The sequence below is a fragment of the Ranitomeya variabilis genome, chromosome 1 (assembly GCF_051348905.1).
Source record: "Ranitomeya variabilis isolate aRanVar5 chromosome 1, aRanVar5.hap1, whole genome shotgun sequence".
NCBI classification, from domain to species: domain Eukaryota; kingdom Metazoa; phylum Chordata; class Amphibia; order Anura; family Dendrobatidae; genus Ranitomeya; species Ranitomeya variabilis.
The window spans coordinates 793,156,275-793,180,921 of NC_135232.1; the positions used below are offsets into that span (position 1 = coordinate 793,156,275).

Below are 24,647 nucleotides of genomic sequence, written 5' to 3' on the forward strand. Positions count from 1 at the left end.
TATCTATGACAACAGATATGTGGCAAACTTATATTTTACTTACCTTCTGGCCTTTGTCCTTCTGAAACACAAACACAGGAGGTGCTATAGCTGGTTTTTCTGTAAGTGGGAAAGAATAAAAAAATAAGTAAATAAGACTTTTTGCTGGAAAAACTAACACAAACCTTCAAACTACAAAAAAAGAAATAAAAAAATTAACATCTGGATAAAGAAAAACCTATATACTGAAATTCAATAAGTCAGGGGTCAAGAACAATCAGGCAAATGCTGTTAGGCGAGAGTCATCAAACCTGTACACAAGATATTCACTGCCTGCAGTCCCATGTAATTGAGGGGGTTGGTTTCACACTACAGCTACCGTAGTAACAATCCTATGCAAAAGCTAAACCCAACGAGAAGCAGCATCACATCTCCAGTACACAGTACAGCTGTTGACTTGCTAACTGTGCCATTGAAAACTGGAGGAGCACTGTGAACAAGTAATGGGAGAAGTAAACTTTTCATATATTCCAAGCAGATTATGTCGGGAAATACGCCACAGGTTCATATCAGATGTCACCTTGGCTACATTGAAAGTGGTGAAATCTACAGAGAAAAGTTTGTAATGTGCATAGGGATCACGCGACTTCCCCTACTCCCAGTTTGTGGAAGAGAAGGATCTGGCTTGATTAATGTCAATGGCTGATCCTTTTGTTTACGCTGTAAATAACCCACCAAAACAGCCTGACAGTGGATCTCTAAATGAGTTTAGGAACATTTGTCTTAGTGTTTTTGTGAATGGAAAAGTCGAGATGGTCACTTCGATGACAGTTATCTAATGTGTAAGGGAATATTTAAGGGGTGTGCTCATTCTGTCCACCATTCGTCTGCCTCCTCCTTGCTGTGAGGCAGTGCACTCCTGCAGAATGAGTGTTTAGGCTGGCGGCAAGGTGGTGCCATGGTATGAACTATGAACTCTTTCATGCTGCTAAGCAGAGGAAGCTTTGGCTCTGCAGCATGGAAGAAGTGCATACAATAATGATGGCACATTAGCAGAGACAAAGCTACAGTTGTGGCCAAAAGTATTGACACCCCTGAAAATGATTGCAAACACAAATTCTTTGTTATTATTATCTTCATTTAATTTGTCTTAAATGAAAAAAAAAAAAAAAAAGAGAGAATGAAGCAAAAAGCAAAACATTGATCATTTCACACAAAACTCCAAAAATGGGCCAGACAAAAGTATTGGCACCCTCAGCCTAATACTTGGTTGCACAACCTTTAGCCAAAATAACTGCGACCAACCGCTTCCAGTAACCATCAATGAGTTTCTTACAATACTCTGCTGGAATTTGAGACCATTCTTCTTTGGCAAACTGCTCCAGGTCCCTGATATTTGAAGGGTGCCTTCTCCAAACTACCATTTTTAGATCTCTCCACAGGTGTTCTATGGGATTCAGGTCTGGATTCATTGCTGGCCACCTTAGAAGTCTCCAGTGCTTTCTCTCAAACCATTTTATAGTGCTTTTTGAAGTGTGTTTTCGGTCATTGTCCTGCTGAAAGACCCAAGACCTCTGAGGGAGAGCCAGCTTTCTCACTGGGCCCTACATTATGCTGCAAAATTTGTTGGTAGTCTTCAGACTTCATAATGCCATGCACACGGTCAAGCAGTCCAGTGCCAGAGGCAGCAAAGCAACTCCAAAACATCAGGGAACCTCCGCCATGTTTGACTGTAGAAACCGTGTTCTTTTCTTTGAATGCCTTTTTTTTTTTCCTGTAAATTCTATGTTGATGCCTTTGCCCAAAAAGCTCTACTTTTGTCTCATCTGACCAGAGAACATTCTTCCAAAACGTTTTAGGCTTTTTCAGGTAAGTTTTGGCAAACTTCAGCCTGTCTTTTTTATGTCTTGGGGTAAGAAGTGGGGTCTTCCTGGGTCTCCTACCATACAGTCCCTTTTCATTCAGACGCTGACGGATAGTACGGGTTGACACTGTTGTACCCTCGGACTGCAGGGCAGCTTGAACTTGTTTGGATGTTAGTCGAGGTTACTTATCCAACATCCGCACAATCTTGCGTTGAAATCTCTTGTCAATTTTTCTTTCGGTCCACATCTAGGGAGGTTAGCCACAGTGCCATGGGCTTTAGGGTATGTGCACACGTCAGGATTTCTTGCAGAAATTTAGTGAAGAAAACCGGAAATTTTCTGCAAGAAATCCGCATTTTTTTTTTTTGCGTTTCCCTTTTTTTTTTTTCGCGTCTTTTTTAGCATTTTGCAAGAGTAATTAGCTTGCAGAATGCTAAAGTTTTCCAAGCGATCTGTAGCATCGCTTGGAAAACTGACTGACAGGTTGGTCACACTTGTCAAACATAGTGTTTGACAAGTGTGACCAACTTTTTACTATAGATTCTGCCTATGCAGCATCTATAGTAAAAGATAGAATGTTTAAAAATAATAAAAAAAATAAAAAAATGGTTATACTCACCCTCTGCAGACAGCCGATATCCTCAGCGGCGTCCGTTCCTAGATGGTGTGGTTCAGGACCTTCGATGACGTCTCGGTCACATGACCGGTCTCGCGACCAATCACAAGACAGCGACGTCATCGCAGGTCCTGAACCACACCATCTATAGGAACCAAAGCGGCAGCATGCAGCGGTGAGAGGCGGGAACACTCCGGGGGCCATCGAAGGTGAGTATATGACTATTTTTTATTTTAATTCTTTTTTTTTGACCAATTATATGGTGCCCAGTCCGTGGAGGAGAGTCTCCTCTCCTCCACCCTGGGTACCAACCGCATATAATCTGCTTACTACCCGCATGGTGTGCACAGCCCCGTGCGGGAAGTAAGCAGATCAATGCACTCCTAGGTGTGCGAAATCTCCGCAATTCCGCATTTTTAATGAACATGTTGCTTTTTTTTCCGCAATGCGTTTTTTTCGCGGAAAAAAAATACAACATTTGCACAAAAAATGCGGAATGCACTGTAAATAATAGGAGGCATATGTTAGCGTTTTTTTCACGTTTTTATCACGTTTTTATAGCGAAAAATACTGAACGTGTGCACATGGCCTTAAACTTCTTGATGACACAGCCTTGAGATTGCTCATCCTTCCTCACAATTTGGTTTCTCAAGTCCTCAGACAGTTCTTTGGTCTTTTCTTTTCTCCATGCTCAATGTGGTACACACAAGGACACAGGACAGAGGTTGAGTCAACTTTAATCCATGTCAACTGGCTGCAAGTGTGATTTAGTTAGTTATTGCCAACACCTGTTAGGTGCCACAGGTAAGTTACAGGTGCTGTTAATTACACAAATTAGAGAAGCATCACATGATTTTTCGAACAGTGCCAATCAGGGCTGTGGAGTCGGTAAGGCTACTTTCACACTAGCGTTAACTGCAATCCGCCACAATGCGTCGTTTTGCCGAAAAAACGCATCCTGCAAAAGTGCTTGCAGGATGCGTTTTTTCCCCATAGACTTACATTAAGCGACGTATTGACACACGTCGCAACCGTCGTGCGACGGTTGCGCCGTGTTGTGGCGGACCGTCAGGACCAAAAAACGCTACATGTAACTTTTTTTGCTCACGACGGTCCGCTTTTTCCAACCGCGCATGCGCAGCCGGATCTCTGCCCCCACCTCCCCGCACCTCACAATGGGGCAGCGGATGCGCTGGAAAAATGCATCCGCTGCCCCCGTTGTGCGGCGGAGACAACGCTAGCGTCGGGAACCTCGGCCCGATGCATCGCGATGGGCCGAGCCCGACGCTAGTGTAAAGTAGCCTAAGCCACAGTTGCGACTCCGACTCCTGGATTTTATCAGGTTCCGACTCCTTCATAAATGGCCAATTCATAACAATAAATTTACTGTTGTAAAAATATTAACATCGTGCTTATTCAGTTTCTCACCATCATATAAGTAATCAGACCACTTAGAGCAAAAACTATATTTATTAGAATACAATTAGAATATAGCAAATAACTTTTATAAACTTTTCTAAACTCTTGTAAGTAAATATGCAGTAAACACTTATGCAGTTAATAAGAAGAAAGCTATAAATTTGTCCTCAGAAAAAGTATTGCCTCTGTCAGATCCTCCTTCATGGATGCCCTCAAATCTGATCTAATTATTTTGAGAGCAGAGAACAACCTCTCTACACTAACTTGGGTTGGTGGCAAAGCAGTAACCACTCGGGCAACATCTCTGACAATGTCAGGATACAGAGGAATCGCTTGTTGCACTGTTATTTTTGATGAACGGTCAAATTTCTCAATTTCTTTTAGTGCACATGGAAAATTCTGCTGAAATGTACTGGCTGTGTTCTTTGATGGGGGATGACTCTTCTTCTATGCGAGAACGCTTTGCACGGTCCTTGTGATCCAAATATTTTTCGAAATTAAATTCTTCATCAGTTGAGGAGGGTGAAGATGTGGCAGGACGACCAAATTCTTCTTGTTCCTCCTGACTGTTCTGCAACACTTTCATCCTTACTGCTAGTTCAAACAGAGCTTCTTTTCTTTTAGTTAGCTGTTGATCATCTAGAAGAATCCGATGCATTGGGTCTACATAAACAGCTGCCAAAAGAATGTTATTTTGTAATAGTAGCTCCTCTCTCCGTTTCATTGATGTAGCAATGCCACTTGCAATTAACCCTCCTCTTTGGGACAGGCGAAACATCAGGTTCTTCCACTCCTTTAAGAAAGTACCTGGAGTTAAGTCCTCTGCTTGTAATTTTTTAGTCACTGTAAATGGGTGCTCTAGCAATTTTTCCAGCTCAGTCACCTGATTCCACTGACTTTCATTTAGCGTCAGTTGAGGGTTAGCCATGTCTACAAGAAAGGTTTTCAGTTCAACCAAGCGCTGAATCATTAAGTACTGCCCCATCGTGTGGCTTGATCAATAATTGCCCCTTTTCCAGCACATCTCTTCAAAATTGAGTCAACTTTGGCTACTGTTGCCAGAACCCCTAATTTTCTCACCTTGCCAATCAGTACAGCAGCATGTCCTTCTTGCAGACTGTGTCTTATAGCCAGCTGTAGCGTATGCACAACACAGCGCATGTGATGAATGAAAGAATGTATTGACAGTTTCAACAAGATCATCTAAACTATCATGTTGCTGTTCATCTGAAGCAACTTCAGTTTGCTCCTCAGTTACAATACTGTGTTCCTCTATTTCAAACATTTGTTTGAACAGAATGTTCTTCTAGCTGCTGGTCACCATCATTACTCTCATTCATTAGCTTAATAGTACTTATCATATTTGAAGCATTGTCAGTTACGACAGAAAGAACTTGCTCTTTTTTAAGTTCATAGTCTTGCAGAACCTTTTCCACCAAGACCTGGAGAAACTCACTGGTGTGATGAGCTTTGGTGTCTTTTACTGGAAATGTCTTGGTAACTAATTCATTTTTGTCACAAACAAATCGGGCATTGATGGCAAAATAGTTCACTCTGTGACGTGTGCAGGCATCCATTTTAAGAAACAGAAAGAGTCCCTTGAGAGTTTTTTTAAGTTTTTCCTTTTGTTTAAAAGCTTCTTCGATTACTAATTTTCTAATACTCTCTCTCCAGAGAAACACCAAGCTTGCGGGCCATTTCCCCATTCAGACACATAAAAACTGGTCGTGAAAATAATGAAATAGGCACACTATCCTTTACAACAAGCTCTATGATGTTTTTTAAATGTATCTACTGTCATTGTCACAGTAACTTTGTCACTGACAAAATATCTTGCAACTGATGGCTGCAAAGTTCTCTGCTCCTTTGTTTGTCTGGAAGAGCTGGGCACTGGATCATTGGTTTGGATGCAGTCTTTCTCATCCACTGCTTTCAGTACTTCTGGATGAAAGCGCTATAAATGTCTCTTTAGATTAGAAGCTCTGGTAGGAGCATTTTTATCTTTGCCTGAATACGCACTGATCTTGGCTTCACAGCATTTGTTTTCGTCTGGATCATTTGTCATACACTGACAGACAATGTTTTCTATCTTGAGTGATGGTGAAATGTTCAAATACAGCTGATTTAATGTGACGCTTCTTTGACATTCTCAGGTTTTTAATTCTGCATTCACAATCCAAATGACAATTGTTTTTCCTAAAAACAATTGTACAAAATTATTGCCAGGTCGTACAACTGATATAGTGGTCAGTAATACTGTTATTCCTCATGTACTCAGTTATCTGATGCAAAGTTTGTTGAAAGGATAATACTTCTTACAGTCTTCCTCTTCTGAGTAGCAGCTGTGAGATGCTTGGAAGATGCACACCTAGTAAACATCTAGTCTAGAGGAGGAGCTTTACTACTAAGAATTTGCAACGCATTTTCACTTTCAGTTTCATACATTGTAAGTAGGGGGGTTGGGGCAGCATGAGGTTAACCAAGTATAAGATTAGATAAGGGCAGTGGAGAACAGTGACACACAAGAAGTAAGAAATGTCTCTATCTCCAGCAGAACTGCTTATCACTGTTGTTCATAGTTTGATAGAACATATATATTTGAGTAACATTTATAAAATTCATATGAAAGTTCAATTATGAAATATTAATACATTATAAACTCCTGTGAAGCACTTGAGGGGTCTAGTTTCCAAAATGGTGTCACTTGTAGGGGATTTTCACTGTTTAGGTACATCAGAAACTCTACAAACGCGACATGGCGTCCACCAATTGTTCCAACAAATTTTGCATTCAAAAACTCAAATGGCTCTCCTTCCCTTCCGAGCTCTGCCATGCGCCCAAACAGTGGGCTTCACCCTCACATGGGGCATCGGCATGCTCAGGAGAAATTACACAACAAATTTTGGTGTCCATATTTTCCTGGTACCCTTGTCAAAAAATTTTTAAAAAAAATTGGATCTGAAGTGCATTTTTTTGTCAAAAAAAAAAAAGTTAAATGTTCATTTTTTTCCCCACATTCCAAGAATTCCTGTGAAGCACCTGAAGGGTTAATAAACTTCTTGAATGTGGTTTTGAGCACCTTGAGGGGAGCAGTTATTAGAATGGAGTCAAATTGAGTATCATATAGACCCCTCAAAGTGACTTCAAATGTGACGTGGTCCCTAAAAAAAAAAAAATGGTTTAGTAAATTTTGTTGTAAAAATGAGAAATAGCTGGTCAACTTTTAACCCTTATAACTTTCCTAACAAAAAAATAAAACATTTACTCCAAAATAGTGCTGATGTAAAATAGACATGTGGGAAATGTTACTTACTATTTTGTGTGACATATCTCTGTCATTTAAGAGCATGAAAATTGCAAAAAAAAATTATTTTTTTATAACAAATAAATGCACGTCATATCAAATAATTTTTACCACCATCATGAAGCACAATATGTCTTGAAAAACAGTCTCAGAATCACCAGGATCCGTTGAAACGTTCTAGAGTTATTACCTCATGTCTTCTGACATGATCTACATTATAGAGGAGAGAAATTAGGTCCCCAAGCCAAACCACTTTGATCACTGTGATATAGCCTCAGTGATCTAAAGCCAATAATTAGTATGTCCTTACCCCCCCCATCCATGTCATAACCTTAGATTACAATTTTTTTTAATTTTATATTTATTTCTTTCATTCATTGCCACTAGGGCAGAGTTGGGTTGTTTTTTCAAAAATAAAAAAAACGACAATATGACGACTAGTATTGAGCAAAAGCGCTCGCTACTCGAGTTTGCAAACTTAACTAGTGAGCACTGGGGCTCAACATTAATGACGACATATTCAAAATGACGACCTAATGTTACCAAATTCTATGTAGTACCTTTGGGTTAAAAATCCTCATTATAGCCCTGGATGAAATCCTTGAGGGGTGTAGTTTCCAAAATGGGGTCCCTTGTGGTGGGTTTCCACTCTTTAGGCACATCACAAGCGCGATATGGTATCCACTCTCGATTCCAGACATTTTTGCGTTCAAAAAGTCAAAATTGTGCCGCTTCCCTTCCGTGCGCCCAAATAGTAGTTTTTCCCCACACACATATGGGGTATCGGCGTAATCAGGAGAAATTGCACAACTAAATTTGGGGTCCATTTTCTCCTGTTGCCCTTGTGAAAGTAAATTATTTGGGGCTAAAGCAAAATTTGTGTAGAAAAAAAAAAAAAAAAAAATACATAATGTTCATTTTTTCCTTCCATAATCCATTCATTCCTGTGAAGAACCTGAAGGATTAATAAACTTCTTGAATGTGATTTTGAACACCTTGAGGGGTCTAGTTTTTAGAATGGTGTTACTTTTGGCTATTTTCTGTCATAGACCCTCAAAGTCACTTCAAATGTGATGAGGTCCCTAAAAAAAAAAAATGGTTTCGTAAATTTTGTTGGAAAATTGAGAAACTGCTGATCAACTTTTTACCCTTCTTACTTTTTAAGAAAAAAAATGCTTGTAAAATTGTGATGATCTATAGTAGACATATTTGGGAAAGGTAATGCAATAATTATTTTGTGTGGTACAACTCTCTGGTTTAAGGGCATAACATTTTTTAAAAGCTTTAAAAATCACATTTGTCAAATTTTCTATATCTTCATAAATATATGCAAATCATATTGACCAAAATTCACCACTAACATGAAGTACAATATGTCACATTAAAACCAGTCTCAGAATCAGTGGGGTCACCGTTAAAGTGCTCCAGAGTTATTGCCACAAAGTGGAAGATTTAAAAATTGGGCCTGGTCAATAAGATCTACATTAGCTGTCACTATGGGGTTAAAAAAAGAAAGACAACTTAAAGGGAACCTGTCACCACCCCCCAGGCGTTAGTAACTAAAAGAGCCATCTTGTGCAGCGCTAATGCTGCATTCTGACAAGGTGGCTCTTTTAGTTCTTGTTCGTTGCACTGCAGAAATAATCGCTTTTTAAATTTGTCCCTCATACCTTCAAATCGCCATGGAGCAGGTCTTTCCCCCCTAATCCAGACGCACCACAGCCGTCACTCTGCGAGCCAGGCGCCGCCTCCTCGGCGTTATTCAATTCTCCAGGAGCCTGCGCTGTCATATTCTGCCTTGGGCAAGCACAGTTCACGCTGCCCGACCACTGACATCACTTGATGTCTTGCTTACTGCGCGGACAGAGATCCCACCCCACAGTGTGAATAAATTATAAGAGACTGCGGGGCAGGATCTAGGGCCGCGCGTGTGCGCAGACGCAGTAAGCAAGACATCAAGTGATGTCAGTGGTCGGGCAGCGTGAACTGTGCATGCCCAAGGCAGAATATGACAGCGCAGGCGCCTGGAGAATTGAATAACGCCGAGGAGGCAGCGCCCGGCTCGCAGAGTGACGGCTCTGGTGCGTCTGGATTAGGGGGGAAAGCCCTGCCCCTGTGGCGATTTGAAGGTATGAGGGACAAATTTAAAAAGCGATTATTTCTGCAGTGCAACGAACAATAACTAAAAGAGCCACCTTGTCAGAATGCAGCATTAGTAACTAAAAGCCATCTTGTGCAGCACCAACGCCTGGGGGGGGTGACACGTTCCCTTTAAAAGTGGTGCGAAATGTTTAGAGAATAAGGCGCAAATACTAAAGCCACTAAAAAGGAGCAGATTAATCCTTGTTTCTCTGCTCTTTTGTAGTAATCGGGCTGTGCCTTAGGCTCTTGTTCATATGGTAGTTTTTGATTTATGGTTAGTTTAGAACAGAAACAAACAGCATCATGTGCTTTTCAAAACGGAAGCAAAGAGGTCCACTGATCTATATGTATATGCAGGCCATTTGTTTATTGTTAAAACAGAAGTATCAGATCTGTCTACAAGACTTTTTTCATTCCAAACAAACAAAAAGCAGATGAGAGCCATATAAACCAATGGGGACCCTCGGCTCCCGTTTGAAATGGGACTGCACAGGATACTACTTCCAAAAGGAACAGAAACTGTAGAGCAAATGGACACGTGAACAGTCTTATGATGCATGACAACTGTACAGGACAAGCAGATGCAATGATTTTCAGCTGCAAATGAGCATACTTAACCAGCAAACCATAGGCATAACACTAAATATTGAAGATTTGTACAATGTACAGGTCACTTTAAAGGGGGAATCAAGTTTTTTGTTTTTTTAGTAGAGCACTTGTAAGGCCGGGGTCACACATGCGAGTTTTACGGACGTAAGAGCGCCGAAACTACGTCCGTAAAACTCGCATAACATACGGCACAATTATTCTCAATGGGGCTGCTCCTATTCACCGTATTTTACGGGTCAGTATTATACGGCTTTCTACGGCCGTACAAAATCGCAGCATGCTGCGTTTGTCAGCGTATTGCGCCCAAAATACGCCAATGCAAGTCTATGGGAGAGCGTATAATACGGAATGCTTACAGACCATGCGTGTGCCTTGCGAGAAATACGGAACTTACTGGCAGATGTCCTGAAAACGTCCAAAGGCCTCAATCAGGCAGGTGAGACATGCTAATTAGCTGAAAAAGCCAGACAGTGAACCCGGAAGTCTGCTGCACGCCTCCACGGAGTGAGATTCACCATGTCTCACATTATCAATGTGGACATGCTCATTATTTTGGTCCAAGAAAGGCCTGTAATTTGGGACCAAAGAGATCCAAACTACGCCAACAGAGCCCAAAAAGAGGCAGCATGGAGGAGCGTGTGTGTGGCCCTCTTCCAACATTATGACCAGCAGCCACGTCAGGCACAGCGACAGATAAGTAAGTACACCCATGTTTGAAATTTAATGTTCTTTTGAATTATCAGGCCCTTACTACTTTGAATTTGTGATCCCGAATGTAGTAAATAGTCATGAAGGAACTAGAAAGCCCACCAGTAGATACAAGGTGTTGTACATGATAAACAGATTTCAGTAATGTTTAGAATAGGTGTCCCTTTTACTTACTAACAGTGTTTCACATTATTTGGCCTTTCTGTGATAGAGGTTAGTGGACTCTGTCCTTGTGTCCTTGCTTGCTAATTGGGGTTTTTGGTTAGATTTAAGAAGAATTATTCTCCCCAAAGGCCTATTTGGATGCTACACTTAAATCTGTGTAGTCATTTACACCTTTTGTGAGCTCACTGATTAATGTTCTAAAGAATGTGTGTATTTTTTGTTGTTTCAGTGGGTGATGTTACAACAAGGTGGCGGAGTATCCGTGACCAGTACAGGAGGGAGAGGCAGCAGCGGGAGAGAAGTGGAGCCGGGGCACCTCCCAAAAAAAAAAGTACATATACTTTGACCGGCTAAACTTTCTCAATCCCAGCATGGACCTCAGGCCGTAAGTACCAATCTCAATATTTTTTGTTTGTTGTTTTTGTCTTATTTGTGTTCTTATTTTTTTTTTTTTTTGGCAGAACTCAGTCTAACCTCACTGACAGGGAGACAGGGTCTGACTCAGAACTGGTCATTGACCCAGTTGGGGAAGGTGAAGAGGTGGCTGGTCCATCTGCTGCTCCCTCTGGCTCCATCCCTCCTGGATCCTCCTCATCTCGTCAGGAAGCTGGATCTGCCTCAGTACCACACCCAGAGGACCAACAGTTTCCCTCTTCTGCCGCAGCCTCATCAGCAGCACCACCACCTAGCCAGGATGACCCTGGAAATAGCAGCAGCCCAACTGTTGCCCTGGCTCCATCCCCACAGGCTGCAGTCAGACCACAGCGTGCCCGCCGCAGAAGAGAATTGATACAAAGCCGCCAAAACGTGGATGCAGGGGTCATGAGCTACTTGGCACGTGTTAGAGACGATGATGGAGAGGAGGGATTTACCAGGAGCATGGCCCATTACTTAAGGTCCATAGAGCGGGAGTTAAGGCTACGTGTGAGAGGGTGTTTTCAGATCCTTGTTGACGCATGCACACCCCCAAATAACCCATACAATCTCATGCTGATGATTGAACAGTGGCAGATGTCACCTGAAAATGTTCTGCGGCCTCTGAGATTACAAGGCCTGGCAGCTCAACAAGGATCTGAACCACCCCCTCCACGTCAGCCAACACCTCAGCCCCAACCCCCATCAAACACACAATGTCCACCTCAGCAACATATGGCGGGATATCTTCAACCATCCCAATATGGCCACTTGTCCACACCCAGTGCTGGAGGCTGGTCCCAACCTGGGTATGGACAATATGGTCATTTTGGGTTGGGTTATGATTCCCGGCCATATGGTTATCAGCAGCAGGGGTATCTCCCAAATCCTCGCCCCACTCTTCCAAGTTCCCAGCATCATAGCTGGCCAAATGTCCCTCAGGCCACAACATCATCTGCACAGGGTTCTGCACAATTGGGCCTACAAATGCCACCTGATGCAGACACTGAGCAAGCTGCTTCTCCTGCCCCAACCTACCAGGACTTGTAATTTTTTTATTTTTTTATATTATTTTTTTATGTTTATTTTAAATTTTTATTTGTTTTTTTAATATGATTTGTATACAATCTGTATGCTTGTATTCTCACTACAGAGCATGGTTGCTTGTGGTTGTAGTGGCAATTTTGGGCAAAAAAGAAAAAAAACACTTTATAAGGCCCAAAAAAGGTTATGACTAAATAATAACCTACACAGTTAAAAAAGTAAACCCAGTAAGTAAAACGTTTTGTTACTAACAATCACCGTCTGCCTGCGCTGTATTCATTCTTCCATCACACACACATGATATGCTGCTAACCATATGTGAAATAAGAAAATACTAAACACAGAGTTGGAAAATTGTTGAACACATACTTTAGTTAGCTAATTAATTACACATGCAAAAAGGCATAGTCTTGCCAGGGAATAGCACCTTGAGGAGTCAAAAAATAATTGGTAAAGATATCACGAACTTTCAGACCAGAAAGTGGACGACGCGGAGGAGGGACATATGGGGTAGGCCTACGAACATTGATCATGAGGTTATCTTCCACGTTTGGTGATGAACAATCATGTATTCTTGTGAAATTATGTAGAATGACACAGGCTTTGATCACTTCGTTGATTGTAGCCTCACTCAGCTGGATGGCAGACTGAAGAACACGCCATTTGGCCACAAGAATCCCAAAGGCGCACTCAACCAGTCTCCGTGCCCTGGCAAGTCTCAAATTAAACACCCTCCGCCGGTGGTCAAGGTTGCGCCTGGGGTAAGGCCTCATGACGTGCCTCGACAGTTGGAAGGCCTCATCTCCAACCAAAACAAAAGGCACTGCTTCCGCATTGGAGCCTGGGAGTTGTTGTGGTGGTGGGAGATTCAACTGGTTGTCACGTAGCCGCCGACCCATTATGGACGAATTGAAGACCCTAGAGTCTCCAGTTCGCCCATAGGCCCCAATGTCTACAATTATAAACCTGTAGTTACTGTCAGCAACTGCTAACAGAACTACAGAGAAAAACTGCTTGTAATTGTAGAATTGGGAACCAGAGTTCGGCGGCTTACGCACCCTGATATGTTTCCCATCCACAGCTCCAATGCAATTAGGGAAGTCACAATTATTTGTGAAACCTGTGGCGATTTTAATCCAATCGTCCTGTTTTGGCTCAGGCAACACAGCTTCATGTAGTTTCAGCCAGATTTGGGAACAGGTTGTCCTAACAATGCCTGAAATGGTCGACCGCCCAATCAGAAACTCCAGGTGTAGACCCGCATAGGACAATCCTGTGGACAGGAAGCTGCAATACAACAAAAAGTGAAAAGAAAAAAACATGAGCACTAAGATCCAAGGAATAAGCCCAAGTGTATATTTCATTGACTATTACATTATTTACAGTATACAAATTTTAATTTTAAAAAAAAAATAGACTAGAATCTTGCCAACATTCTTTGATATGTGCTTGTGGCTTCATGTCCAAGGGAAGTTAATGAAACCTAGTAGGACACCACACATTTGTAAAGAAAAGCAAAATAAAAACCATTATTTTCAAATGTGGAAGACATACCGTAAGGTTAGGAGCAGACGCTCCTCAGCAGAGATGGCTTTTCTCATCCAGGTGTCCTGAAAGGTGATCCCAGGACGTAAGATCTCCAACAACATGTCAAAAGTCCGGATGGACATGCGAGTATACTGGTAAAACTTCTCTGGATGTGCCCTCAAAGCTGAATATAGTCTCTGGAAATGGCCTTTACTCTGGCGTTGGGTCAATAGAGGATGTACCCACAATCTTCGTCTCCTCCTTCGCGGATCCACATTGACCGGATATGGCTGTCCAAAGCGACGAGACAACACCCAGTGAAGCAACACCCGCTGAGTTGTGCTTAAATACACAGGGCCAGACATGGTTGTAATCTCCAAGCCACACAGCCAAAATATGCTAGAGAACATATAGGGCAGATGGGAGGCCTCCACCTGTTGTAGAGGGCTTAAATAGTGTGGTTAATGATGGTTTAAATGATTTCCAGGCCTGAAAACCGTTAAATGTCCATTTTGTCATGGTGCGTGCGAAATACGCCATACGGATCACATACGGATCACACACGCACAAGCACATGCGCAAAATACGCGACCACACCTCAGCAACGCCGGAACTACGGAAGTTGCTTACGGAGACATTTTGGCGTATTCAATGCGTAGTACGGACGTATAATACGTGGCGTATTGTCTTACGCCATGTGTGACCCCGGCCTAAAGGCGACCCTGCCACATGATTCACACTACCCAAGTCACAGGAATAATGAATCAGAGCCTGGCTGTGCCATTGCAACCAGGTATATTATTCTCTAAAATATTTCTTATTTTGTTTGCATTATGTTCTGAAAGCCAGAACTTCATTTTACCATTTACAGAGCTGTACGAGGGCTTTTTTTTTTTTATATAACAAGCAGTAATTTTATTGGTAGTGTCTTTGAATACATTAAACTTTTATGATCACCTTTTATTTAGTTATTGTGAGGCATGAGGAACAAAAATAGTAATTTTTGCATTGTATTTCGATTCTTTTCTCAAGCTCACAGCGCGGAATAATGATTGTGTTACAGTACATGTCATTGTGGATGTTGCAATATAAAAATATGTGACTTTTCTAAGTTTACTATTATTTTTGACAGATAACATTGAGAGAAAATTGGGAATTGGGGGAGGGCGTTTTCACTTTTAAAAAAAAAAATAAATACAGAAAATACGTATACGCTATTCATTATGATCACATTAGTAATACACTGCACTACTTCAGCAACACTGTGCATTACACTACATCTTTCAGTACCTGACAGTTAGCACCTCCGGCCCCGCACTGGTGCTATATGGCAGGCCGGAAGGCCTTTGTCGGTAACAACCCATCAGCACCCTAGACTGCAGTGCAAGAGTGCCGATGGGCTGACAGAGGGACCGCTTTCCCTTTAACTCATATGCCGCTGTAACGCTTGACAGCAGCACGAGGAGTTACAACTGCTGGGATCAGCGAAAACGCCGGTCTTAGCAGCAAGTCTGGCTCCTGCAGTTGATTGCATCAGCATAGCCATCATTTAGCACTAAGTCACCTGTGCTCACGTTGGATAAATACAGGTCCTTCTCAAAAAATTAGCATATAGTGTTAAATTTCATTATTTACCATAATGTAATGATTACAATTAAACTTTCATATACTATAGATTCATTATCCACCAACTGAAATTTGTCAGGTCTTTTATTGTTTTAAGGCCGGCGTCACACTGGCGAGTTTTACGGACGTAAGAGCGCAGAAACTACGTCCGTAAAACTCGCATAACATACGGCACAATTATTCTCAATGGGGCTGCTCCTATTAGCCGTATATTACGGTTCAGTATTATACGGCTTTCTACGGCCGTACAAAATCGCAGCATGCTGCGTTTGTCAGCGTACTGCGCAAAAAAATCGCCAATGAAAGTCTATGGGGGCGAGAAAAATACAGATTCCACACGGACCAGCAGTGTGACTTGCGAGAAATACGCAGCGGTGTTAGTGAAAAGTCGGTAATTCAATTGCCGGCTTTTCATTTCTCCTGCACAAACCCGACAGGATATGAGACATGGTTTACATACAGTAAACCATCTCATATCCCCCTTTTTTTGCATATTCCACACTACTAATGTTAGTAGTGTGTATGTGCAAAATTTCAGCGCTGTAGCTGCTAAAATAAAGGGTTAAATGGCGGAAAAAATTGGCGTGGGCTCCCGCGCAATTTTCTCCGCCAGAGCGGTAAAGCCAGTGACTGAGGGCAGATATTAATAGCCAGGAGAGGGTCCATGGATATTGGCCCCCCCGTAGCTAAAAACATCTGCCCCCAGCCACCCCAGAAAAGGCACATCTGGAAGATGCGCCTATTCTGGCACTTGGCCACTCTCTTCCCACTCCCTGTAGCGGTGGGATATGGGGTAATGAAGGGTTAATGCCACCTTGCTATTGGAAGGTGACATTAAGCCAGATTAATGATGGAGAGGCGTCAATTATGACACCTATCCATTATTAATCCAATTGTAGGAAAGGGTTAAAAAACACACACACACACACACATGATTGAAAAGTATTTTAATGAAATAAACACAGCGGTTGTTGTAATAATTTATTGTTCTCTCAAATCCATTTGCAGTCCCTCGCTTGGCAACATAATAAACGCACAAGATACATACCTTCTGATGTACTGTCAGGTCCAACGATGTAATCCATCTGAAGGGGTTAACTAATATTACAGGCAGGAGCCCTGCTAAATGCAGCTGTGCTCCGTGCTTGTAATTCCCCTGCGAATGAATGAAATGTAGGTCATTGACCTACATTTCCTTCAGTCGCGGTGATGCGCCCCCTGGTGGATGTCCTCATATGACCTGGAGCGTGGGAAAAAGTTCCCAGGCTGCAGTTCATGAGAACATCCACCAGAGGGCGCCTCACCGCGAATGAATGAAATGTAGGTCAATGACCTACATTTCATTCATTCGCAGGGGAATTACAAGCACGGAGCACAGCTGCATTATAGCAGGGCTCCTGCCTGTAATATTAGTTAACCCCTTCAGATGGATTACATCGTTGGACCTGACAGTACATCAGAAGGTATGTATCTTGTGCGTTTATTATGTTGCCAAGCGAGGGACTGCAAATGGATTTGAGAGAACAATAAATTATTACAACAACCGCTGTGTTTATTTCATTAAAATACTTTTCAATCATGTGTGTGTGTGTGTGTGTGTTTTTTAACCCTTTCCTACAATTGGATTAATAATGGATAGGTGTCATAATTGACGCCTCTCCATCATTAATCTGGCTTAATGTCACCTTCCAATAGCAAGGTGGCATTAACCCTTCATTACCCCATATCCCACCGCTACAGGGAGTGGGAAGAGAGTGGCCAAGTGCCAGAATAGGCGCATCTTCCAGATGTGCCTTTTCTGGGGTGGCTGGGGGCAGATGTTTTTAGCCACGGGGGGGCCAATAACCATGGACCCTCTCCTGGCTATTAATATCTGCCCTCAGTCACTGGCTTTACCACTCTGGCGGAGAAAATTGCGCGGGAGCCCACGCCAATTTTTTCCGCCATTTAACCCTTTATTTTAGCAGCTACAGCGCTGAAATTTTGCACATACACACTACTAACATTAGTAGTGTGGAATATGCAAAAAAAAAGGGGGATATGAGATGGTTTACTGTATGTAAACCATGTCTCATATCCTGTCGGGTTTGTGCAGGAGAAATGAAAAGCCGGCAATTGAATTACCGGCTGTTCACAGATATCGCGCTGATTGAAATCTAAATACAGAATATATATATATGTGTCACAATGACATATATATATATATATATATATATATATATATATATATATATATATATATATATATATATATATATATATATATATATATATATATATACTGTATATATGTTTTCCCGAACATTTGAGCACATAAATCCATTAGATGTCGGTTTTGCAAGCCTGCGCGAAAATCTCGCAGTACAGATGCCATACGGATTACATACGGAGGATGCCATGCGCAAAATACGCTGAAACACCCTGACTACGGATCACTATTTTGGGAACATTTCTCCGTATTACGGCCGTAGTACGGACGTATAATACGTGGCGTATTGTCTTACGCCAAGTGTGACGCCGGCCTAATACTGATGATTTTGGCATACAACTCCTGATAACCCAAAAAACCTGTCTCAATAAATTAGCATATCAAGAAAAGGTTCTCTAAATGACCTATTACCCTAATCTTCTGAATCAACTAATTAACTCTAAACACATGCAAAAGATACCTGAGGCTTTTAAAAACTCCCTGCCTGGTTCATTACTCAAAACCCCCATCATGGGTAAGACTAGCGACCTGACAGATGTCAAGAAGGCCATCATTGACACCCTCAAGCAAGAGGGTAAGACCCAGAAAGAAATTTCTCAACAAATAGGCTGTTCCCAGAGTGCTGTATCAAGGCACCTTAATGGTAAGTCTGTTGGAAGGAAACAATGTGGCAGAAAACGCTGTACAACGAGAAGAGGTGACCGGAACCTGAGGAAGCAGTGGACTGAGTCTGGTGTGGAAACATCCAGAGCCACCGTGCACAGGCGTGTGCAGGAAATGGGCTACAGGTGCCGCATTCCCCAGGTAAAGCCACTTTTGAACCATAAACAGCGGCAGAAGCGCCTGATCTGGGCTACAGAGAAGCAGCACTGGACTGTTGCTAAGTGGTCCCAAGTACTTTTTTCTGATGAAAGCAAATTTTGCATGTCATTCGGAAATCAAGGTGCCAGAGTCTGGAGGAAGACTGGGGAGAAGGAAATGCCAAAATGCCTGAAGTCCAGTGTCAAGTACCCACAGTCAGTGATGGTGTGGGGTGCCATGTCAGCTGCTGGTGTTGGTCCACTGTGTTTCATCAAGGGCAGGGTCAATGCAGCTAGCTATCAGGAGATTTTGGAGCACTTCATGCTTCCATCGGCTGAAATGCTTTATGGAGATGAAGATTTCATTTTTCAGCACGACCTGGCACCTGCTCACAGTGCCAAAACCACTGGTAAATGGTTTACTGACCATGGTATTACTGTGCTCAATTGGCCTGCCAACTCTCCTGACCTGAACCCCATAGAGAATCTGTGGGATATTGTGAAGAGAAAGTTGAGAGACGCAAGACCCAACACTCTGGATGAGCTTAAGGCCGCTATTGAAGCATCCTGGGCCTCCATAACATCTCAGCAGTGTCACAGGCTGATTGCCTCCATGCCACGCCGCATTGAAGCAGACATTTCTGCCAAAGGATTCCCGACCAAGTATTGAGTGCATAACTGAACATTATTATTTGATGGTTTTTTTGTTTGGTATTAAAAAACACTTTTATTTGATTGGTCGGGTGAAATATGCTAATTTATTGAGACAGGTTTTTTGGGTTATCAGGAGTTGTATGCCAAAATCATCAGTATTAAAACAATAAAAGACCTGACAAATTTCAGTTGGTGGATAATGAATCTATAATATATGAAAGTTTAATTGTAATCATTACATTATGGTAAATAATGAAATTTAACACTATATGCTAATTTTTTGAGAAGGACCTGTACATCACATAGCATTAAGCGATTCAAGGGGTTGTCCAGTCTAAAACGACAATTCTGCAGTTACTTTGTGACTACATAATTTGGAATGCCCATGTACTGAGCACTGTGAAGATTCTCCAGCGTCAGTGCAGAGAACAGCGGGCACGTTACCAAAAGTATACGCTATGCATACTCCCGGAAAGAATCTGACTAGTAATAGTCTACTCAGATACTGCCCAGCGTTGTCGGCACTGGTACCAGAGAATCCACACAGTACATGCACTGCACAAAGTAACTGCAGAATTTTAGTTTTATACCGGACAAGCTCTTTAACCCCTTCACCCCCAAGCCTGTTTTCACCTTCATGACCAGACCAAATTTTATAATTCTGACCACTGTCCCTTTATGGGGTAATAGCTGTGGAATGCTTCAACCAATCCCACGGATTCTTAGATTTTTTTTCTCGTGACATATTGTACTACATGATAAGTGGGAAAATTTCTTCGATATGACTTGCGTTTATGTAAAGAAAAAAAATTTTTTGAAATTTTGCAATTTTCAAACTTTTGAATTTCATGCCCTTGTCACACAAAATAGTTAATAAATAACATTTCCCACATGTCTACTTTACATCAGCACAAATTTTGAAACAATTTTTTAGCAATGCGGAAGGAAAAATGAAAATGCAACTGTCACGAAAATTTTACTTTAGACCTAAAATTGTCACAGGAAAAAAAATGGATCCCAAAATTTGTTGTGCAATTTCCCCTGAGTATGCCGATACCCCACATGCTGGGGAAAATCACTGTTTGGGCACACGTCATGGCTCGGAAGGGGAAGGAGCACCATTTGACTTTTTGAATGTAAAATTTGCTAGATTAATTAGCAGACACCATGTTGTGTTTGGAGAGCACCTGATGTGCCAAAACAGTGGAAACCGCCCATAAGTGACACCATTTTGGAAACTAGACCCTTCAAGGAACTTATCTAGATGTGTGGTAACCACCTTGAATCCCCAGGTTATTCATAGAAGTTCATAACGTAGAGCTGTGAAAAAAAAGTCACTTTTTTCCCACAAAAAATCACCTTTTAGCCCCAAATGTTTATTTTAACAAGGATAGCAGGAGAATAGACCCCAAAATTTGTCGTGCAATTTCTCCTGAGTACGCCAACATCACATATGTGGGGGAAAACTACTTTTGAAGCACAGTGCAAGGCTCAGAAGTGAAAAAGCATCATACAGTGCCTTATGAAAGTATTCGGCCCCCTGGAACTTTTCAACCTTTTCCCACATATCATGCTTCAAATATAAAGATACCAAATGTAAATTTTTGGTGGAGAATCAACAAGTGTAACACAATTGTAAAGTTGAACGAAATTTACTGGTTATTTTACATTTTTTTGGAAATTCAAAAACTGAAAAATGGGGCATGCAATATTATTCGGCCCCTTTACTTTCAGTGCAGCAAACTCACTCCAGAAGTTCATTGTGGATCTCTGAATGATCCAATGTTGTGCTAAATGCCTAATGATGATAAATATAATCCACCTGTGTGTAATCAAGTCTCCGTATAAATTCACCTGCTCTGTGATAGTCTCAGGGTTCTGTTTGAAGCACAGAGAGCATCATGAAGACCAAGGAACACAACAGGCAGGTCCGTGATACTGTTGTGGAGAAGTTTAAAGCCAGATTTGGATTTCCAAAACTTTAAACATCCCAAGGAGCACTGTGCAAGTGATTCATATTAAAATGGAAGGAGTATCATACCACTGCAAATCTACCAAGACCCGGCCGTCCCCTCTAAACTTTCATCTCAAACAAGGAGAAGACTGATCAGAGATGCAGCCATGAGGCCCATGATCACTCTGGATGAACTGCAGAGATCTACAGCTGAGGTGGGACAGTCTGTCCATAGGACAACAATCAGTCGTACACGGCACAAATCTGGCCTTTATGGAAGAGTGGCAAAAAGAAAGCCACTTCTCAAAGATATCCATAAAAAAAGTGTCGTTTAAAGTTTACAACAAGCCACCTGGGAGACATACCAAACATGTGGAAGAAGGTGCTCTGGTCAGATGAAACGAAAATCGAACTTTTTAGCAACAATGCCAAACGATGTTTGGGATAAGGCAACACAGCTCATCACCCTGAACACACCATCCCCACTGTCAAACATGGTGGTGGCAGCATCATGGTTTGGGCCTGCTTTTCTTCAGCAGGAACAGGGAAGATGGTTAAAATTGATGGGAAGATAGATGGAGCCAAATACAGGACCATTCTTAAAGAAAACCTGCTCGAGTCTGCAAAAAAACTGAGACTGGGACAGAGATTTGTCTTCCAACAAGACAATGATCCCAAACATAAAGCAAAATCTACAATGGAATGGTTCACAAATAAATGTATCCAGGTGTTAGAATGGCCAAGTCAAAGTCCAGATCTCAATCCAATCGAGAATCTGTGGAAAGAGCTGAAAACTGCTGTTCACAAACGATCTCCATCAAACCTCACTGAGCTCGAGCTGTTTGCCAAGAAAGAATGGGCAAGAATTTCAGTCTCTCGATGTACAAAACTGAGAGACATACCCCAAGCGACTTGCAGCTGTAATCCCAGCAAAAGGTGGCGCAACAAAGTATTAGGTTAAAGGGGCCAAATAATATTGCACGCTCCACTTTTCAGTTTTTTAATTTCCACAAACATTTAAAATAACCACTACATTTCGTTCAACTTGACAATTGTGTTCCACTTGTTATTGATTCACCACCAAAAATTTACATTTGGTATCTTTATGTTTAAAGCATGATATGTGGGAAAAAGTTGAAAAGTTCCAGGGAGCTGAATACTTTCGCAAATATAGGAAAAAAGACCGGTCTCAGGAGCGCAGGATGAAGGACACAGACACCAGGGTAGGTAGAACCACAAAGCATTTCAACGGCATACGCAGTCTTCTTCAGGTGGATATTTATTAGTCATAACAGGGAAGCAGTATTTAAACCAGAGACAACGAATCACAGAACAGTTGTAATTACATATGCAAATATATGATTACAATGAATAAAAAAAGGGGGAAGGGAACATTATTAGAACATTTTAAAACCCGAGACCTCCCAGAAAGGGAACATAAAAACATAATAAAAGACAACCCAAGATAAAAAATAAAAATAGTGAAAGTAATCATAAAAAATAAAAATAAGAAAAAATAAAATAAAAATATTGTCGACTTCTAACTAGTCACTTTCTCAATCACAAGGTTCAATCCTTCAGGGGCCAATGTGCCCAACTTAAATATCCAAAAGCTTTCTTTTTTATTAAAGTGCTTAGGCGGTCTGTCACATTATCAGGTATATGATCGATAATTATCAGTTTCATTGATTTCCAATTTTTTGGGTGCACCAATAAAAAGTGTTTGGACAGGTTATGTAGCAGGAAGCCATTTTTTATATTCTGTCGATGTTTATTTCATCTAGCATGCATCGTTTGTATGGTGCGGCCTACATAGTAGACCGCAGCCTGATTCGATCAAGTATACTACGTAAGTAGATTGGCAATCAACAGAAGAATTGATTTTAAAAATAGTACCTGTCGTATTCGATTTGAAATTACGTGCACCCTTCCCAATGGAGATTATGTGACCCCAGCGTTACTCGGGTTTCCCCAAGCATGCTCGGGTGGTCTCCGAGTATTATGGCGTGCTCGGAGATTTAGTTTTAGTCGCCACAGCTGCATGATTTGCAACTAATAGACAGCCTGAAAACAGGGGTTACCTGTTTGTTAGGGAATTCCCATATGTATTCAGCCTGTCTAGCAGCTGCAAATCATGCAGTTGCGGTGACGAAAACAATCTCCGAGCACGCCGAAATACTCGGAGACCACCCGAGCATGCTCGGGAAAACCCGAGTAACGAGTATACTCGCTCATCACTAGAAGCAACACAGTTACTCTTGACTCTGTCTGGCCTCTGTTCTTTTCAAAAGGGCACAAAACTGTGGCGGAATGTGCTTTAATGAATGCCTAAAAATACGGACATCGCCGCATCATAGGCAGCCAGATCACGTCCTCAATGCCTCTGCCTCATTATATGTAATCTTCCATCGGGGGGAGGGGGGTTCCGCCAGAATCATATTTCAGAGAAACCTTGGTGGAAGCGCTCAGCATATAGCATAGGATAAATGTGAACCGAGCATTACTGTGATCTTTGGGAGGCAGAATGAACAAATCAACAGCAGATGAATAATTGGTTTTATTATTTTTTTACGCCATTCTTTGTGCGGTATTATTGATTAGACAAGTTTATTCTTCAGGTCGGTGCGATTACAGCGATATAGAGTTATATCGGGTTAAGTTTGGCTGTTGTCACACACTAAGGGTATGTGCACACGTTGCGGATTTTGCTGCGGATCCGCAGCGGTTTTGACGCTGCGGATTTGCAGCTGTTTTCAATGAGTTTACAGTACCTATGGAAAACAAAATCCGCAGTGCACATGCTGCGGAAAAAAACGCGCGGAAACGCTGCGTTGTTTATTCCGCAGCATGTTCATTCTTTGTGCGGATTCTGCAGCGGTTTACACCTGCTCCATAATAGGAATCCGCAGGTGTAAAACTGCAGGTGTAATCAGCATAAAATAAGATTTCTCAAAACAGGTGCGGAAAAATCCGCAGAGGTTACTTCTACCTGTGCACATACCCTTAAAGACGCCTTTTATTGCAAAAACTAGTTTTTGGATCGGCATATTTTGAGAGCTATAAAATTTCCAGATTTCGACCGACAAAGTCATGTGAGGGCTTGTTTCTTTGGGGGGGGGGGGGGGGGGGGGGATGGGTTAACGTCCCTTGACCACTTTCTATTCCAATTTTTGTGGAGGCAGAATTATAATACAGCAATTCAGGATGTATGTTTATGCCATTCACTGTGTGGTAAAATTGATAAGGCAGCTTTATTCATTGGGTCAGGGTCATTCCATATCAAGTGATCCAAATATGAATATTTTTTTTACCTGACGTCTTTAGATTTTTTTTTTATGAAGTACAACTTTAGTTAATTACAAATTAAAAGTTTTGAATTTTTTTCTTCATCAGTTAATTTTTTTTTTTTACAGACTAAAGTCTAAAGTTTTGAAAAAGCACTAATTTTGGCCTGGTATGGCTTTACATTTTTTTATCATATCTCGGGCTAGAATTAAGATGAAGAGGTGGGAAGTGCTCGATCCCATCTCCTCCCCAACTTCACCGCCACTCTTATCCAATCCCTAACCCACCTCTTCAACCTATCACTAACTTCTGGCACCTTCCCTTCTG

At 41.7% G+C, this 24,647-nt stretch overlaps 1 protein-coding gene across 5 annotated transcripts in view; it reads right to left on the reverse strand.

Annotated features, from left to right (window-relative positions):
* RANBP3 (RAN binding protein 3) overlaps positions 1-24,647 on the reverse strand; it is a 119,911-nt gene that overhangs the window by 90,984 nt on the left and 4,280 nt on the right. For all 5 annotated transcript variants that reach the window (XM_077273264.1, XM_077273283.1, XM_077273274.1 and 2 more), the window contains exon 2: positions 44-99. In XM_077273264.1, coding sequence (XP_077129379.1) covers positions 44-99 — 56 coding nt within the window. The remainder of the gene's footprint in view (positions 1-43; positions 100-24,647) is intronic.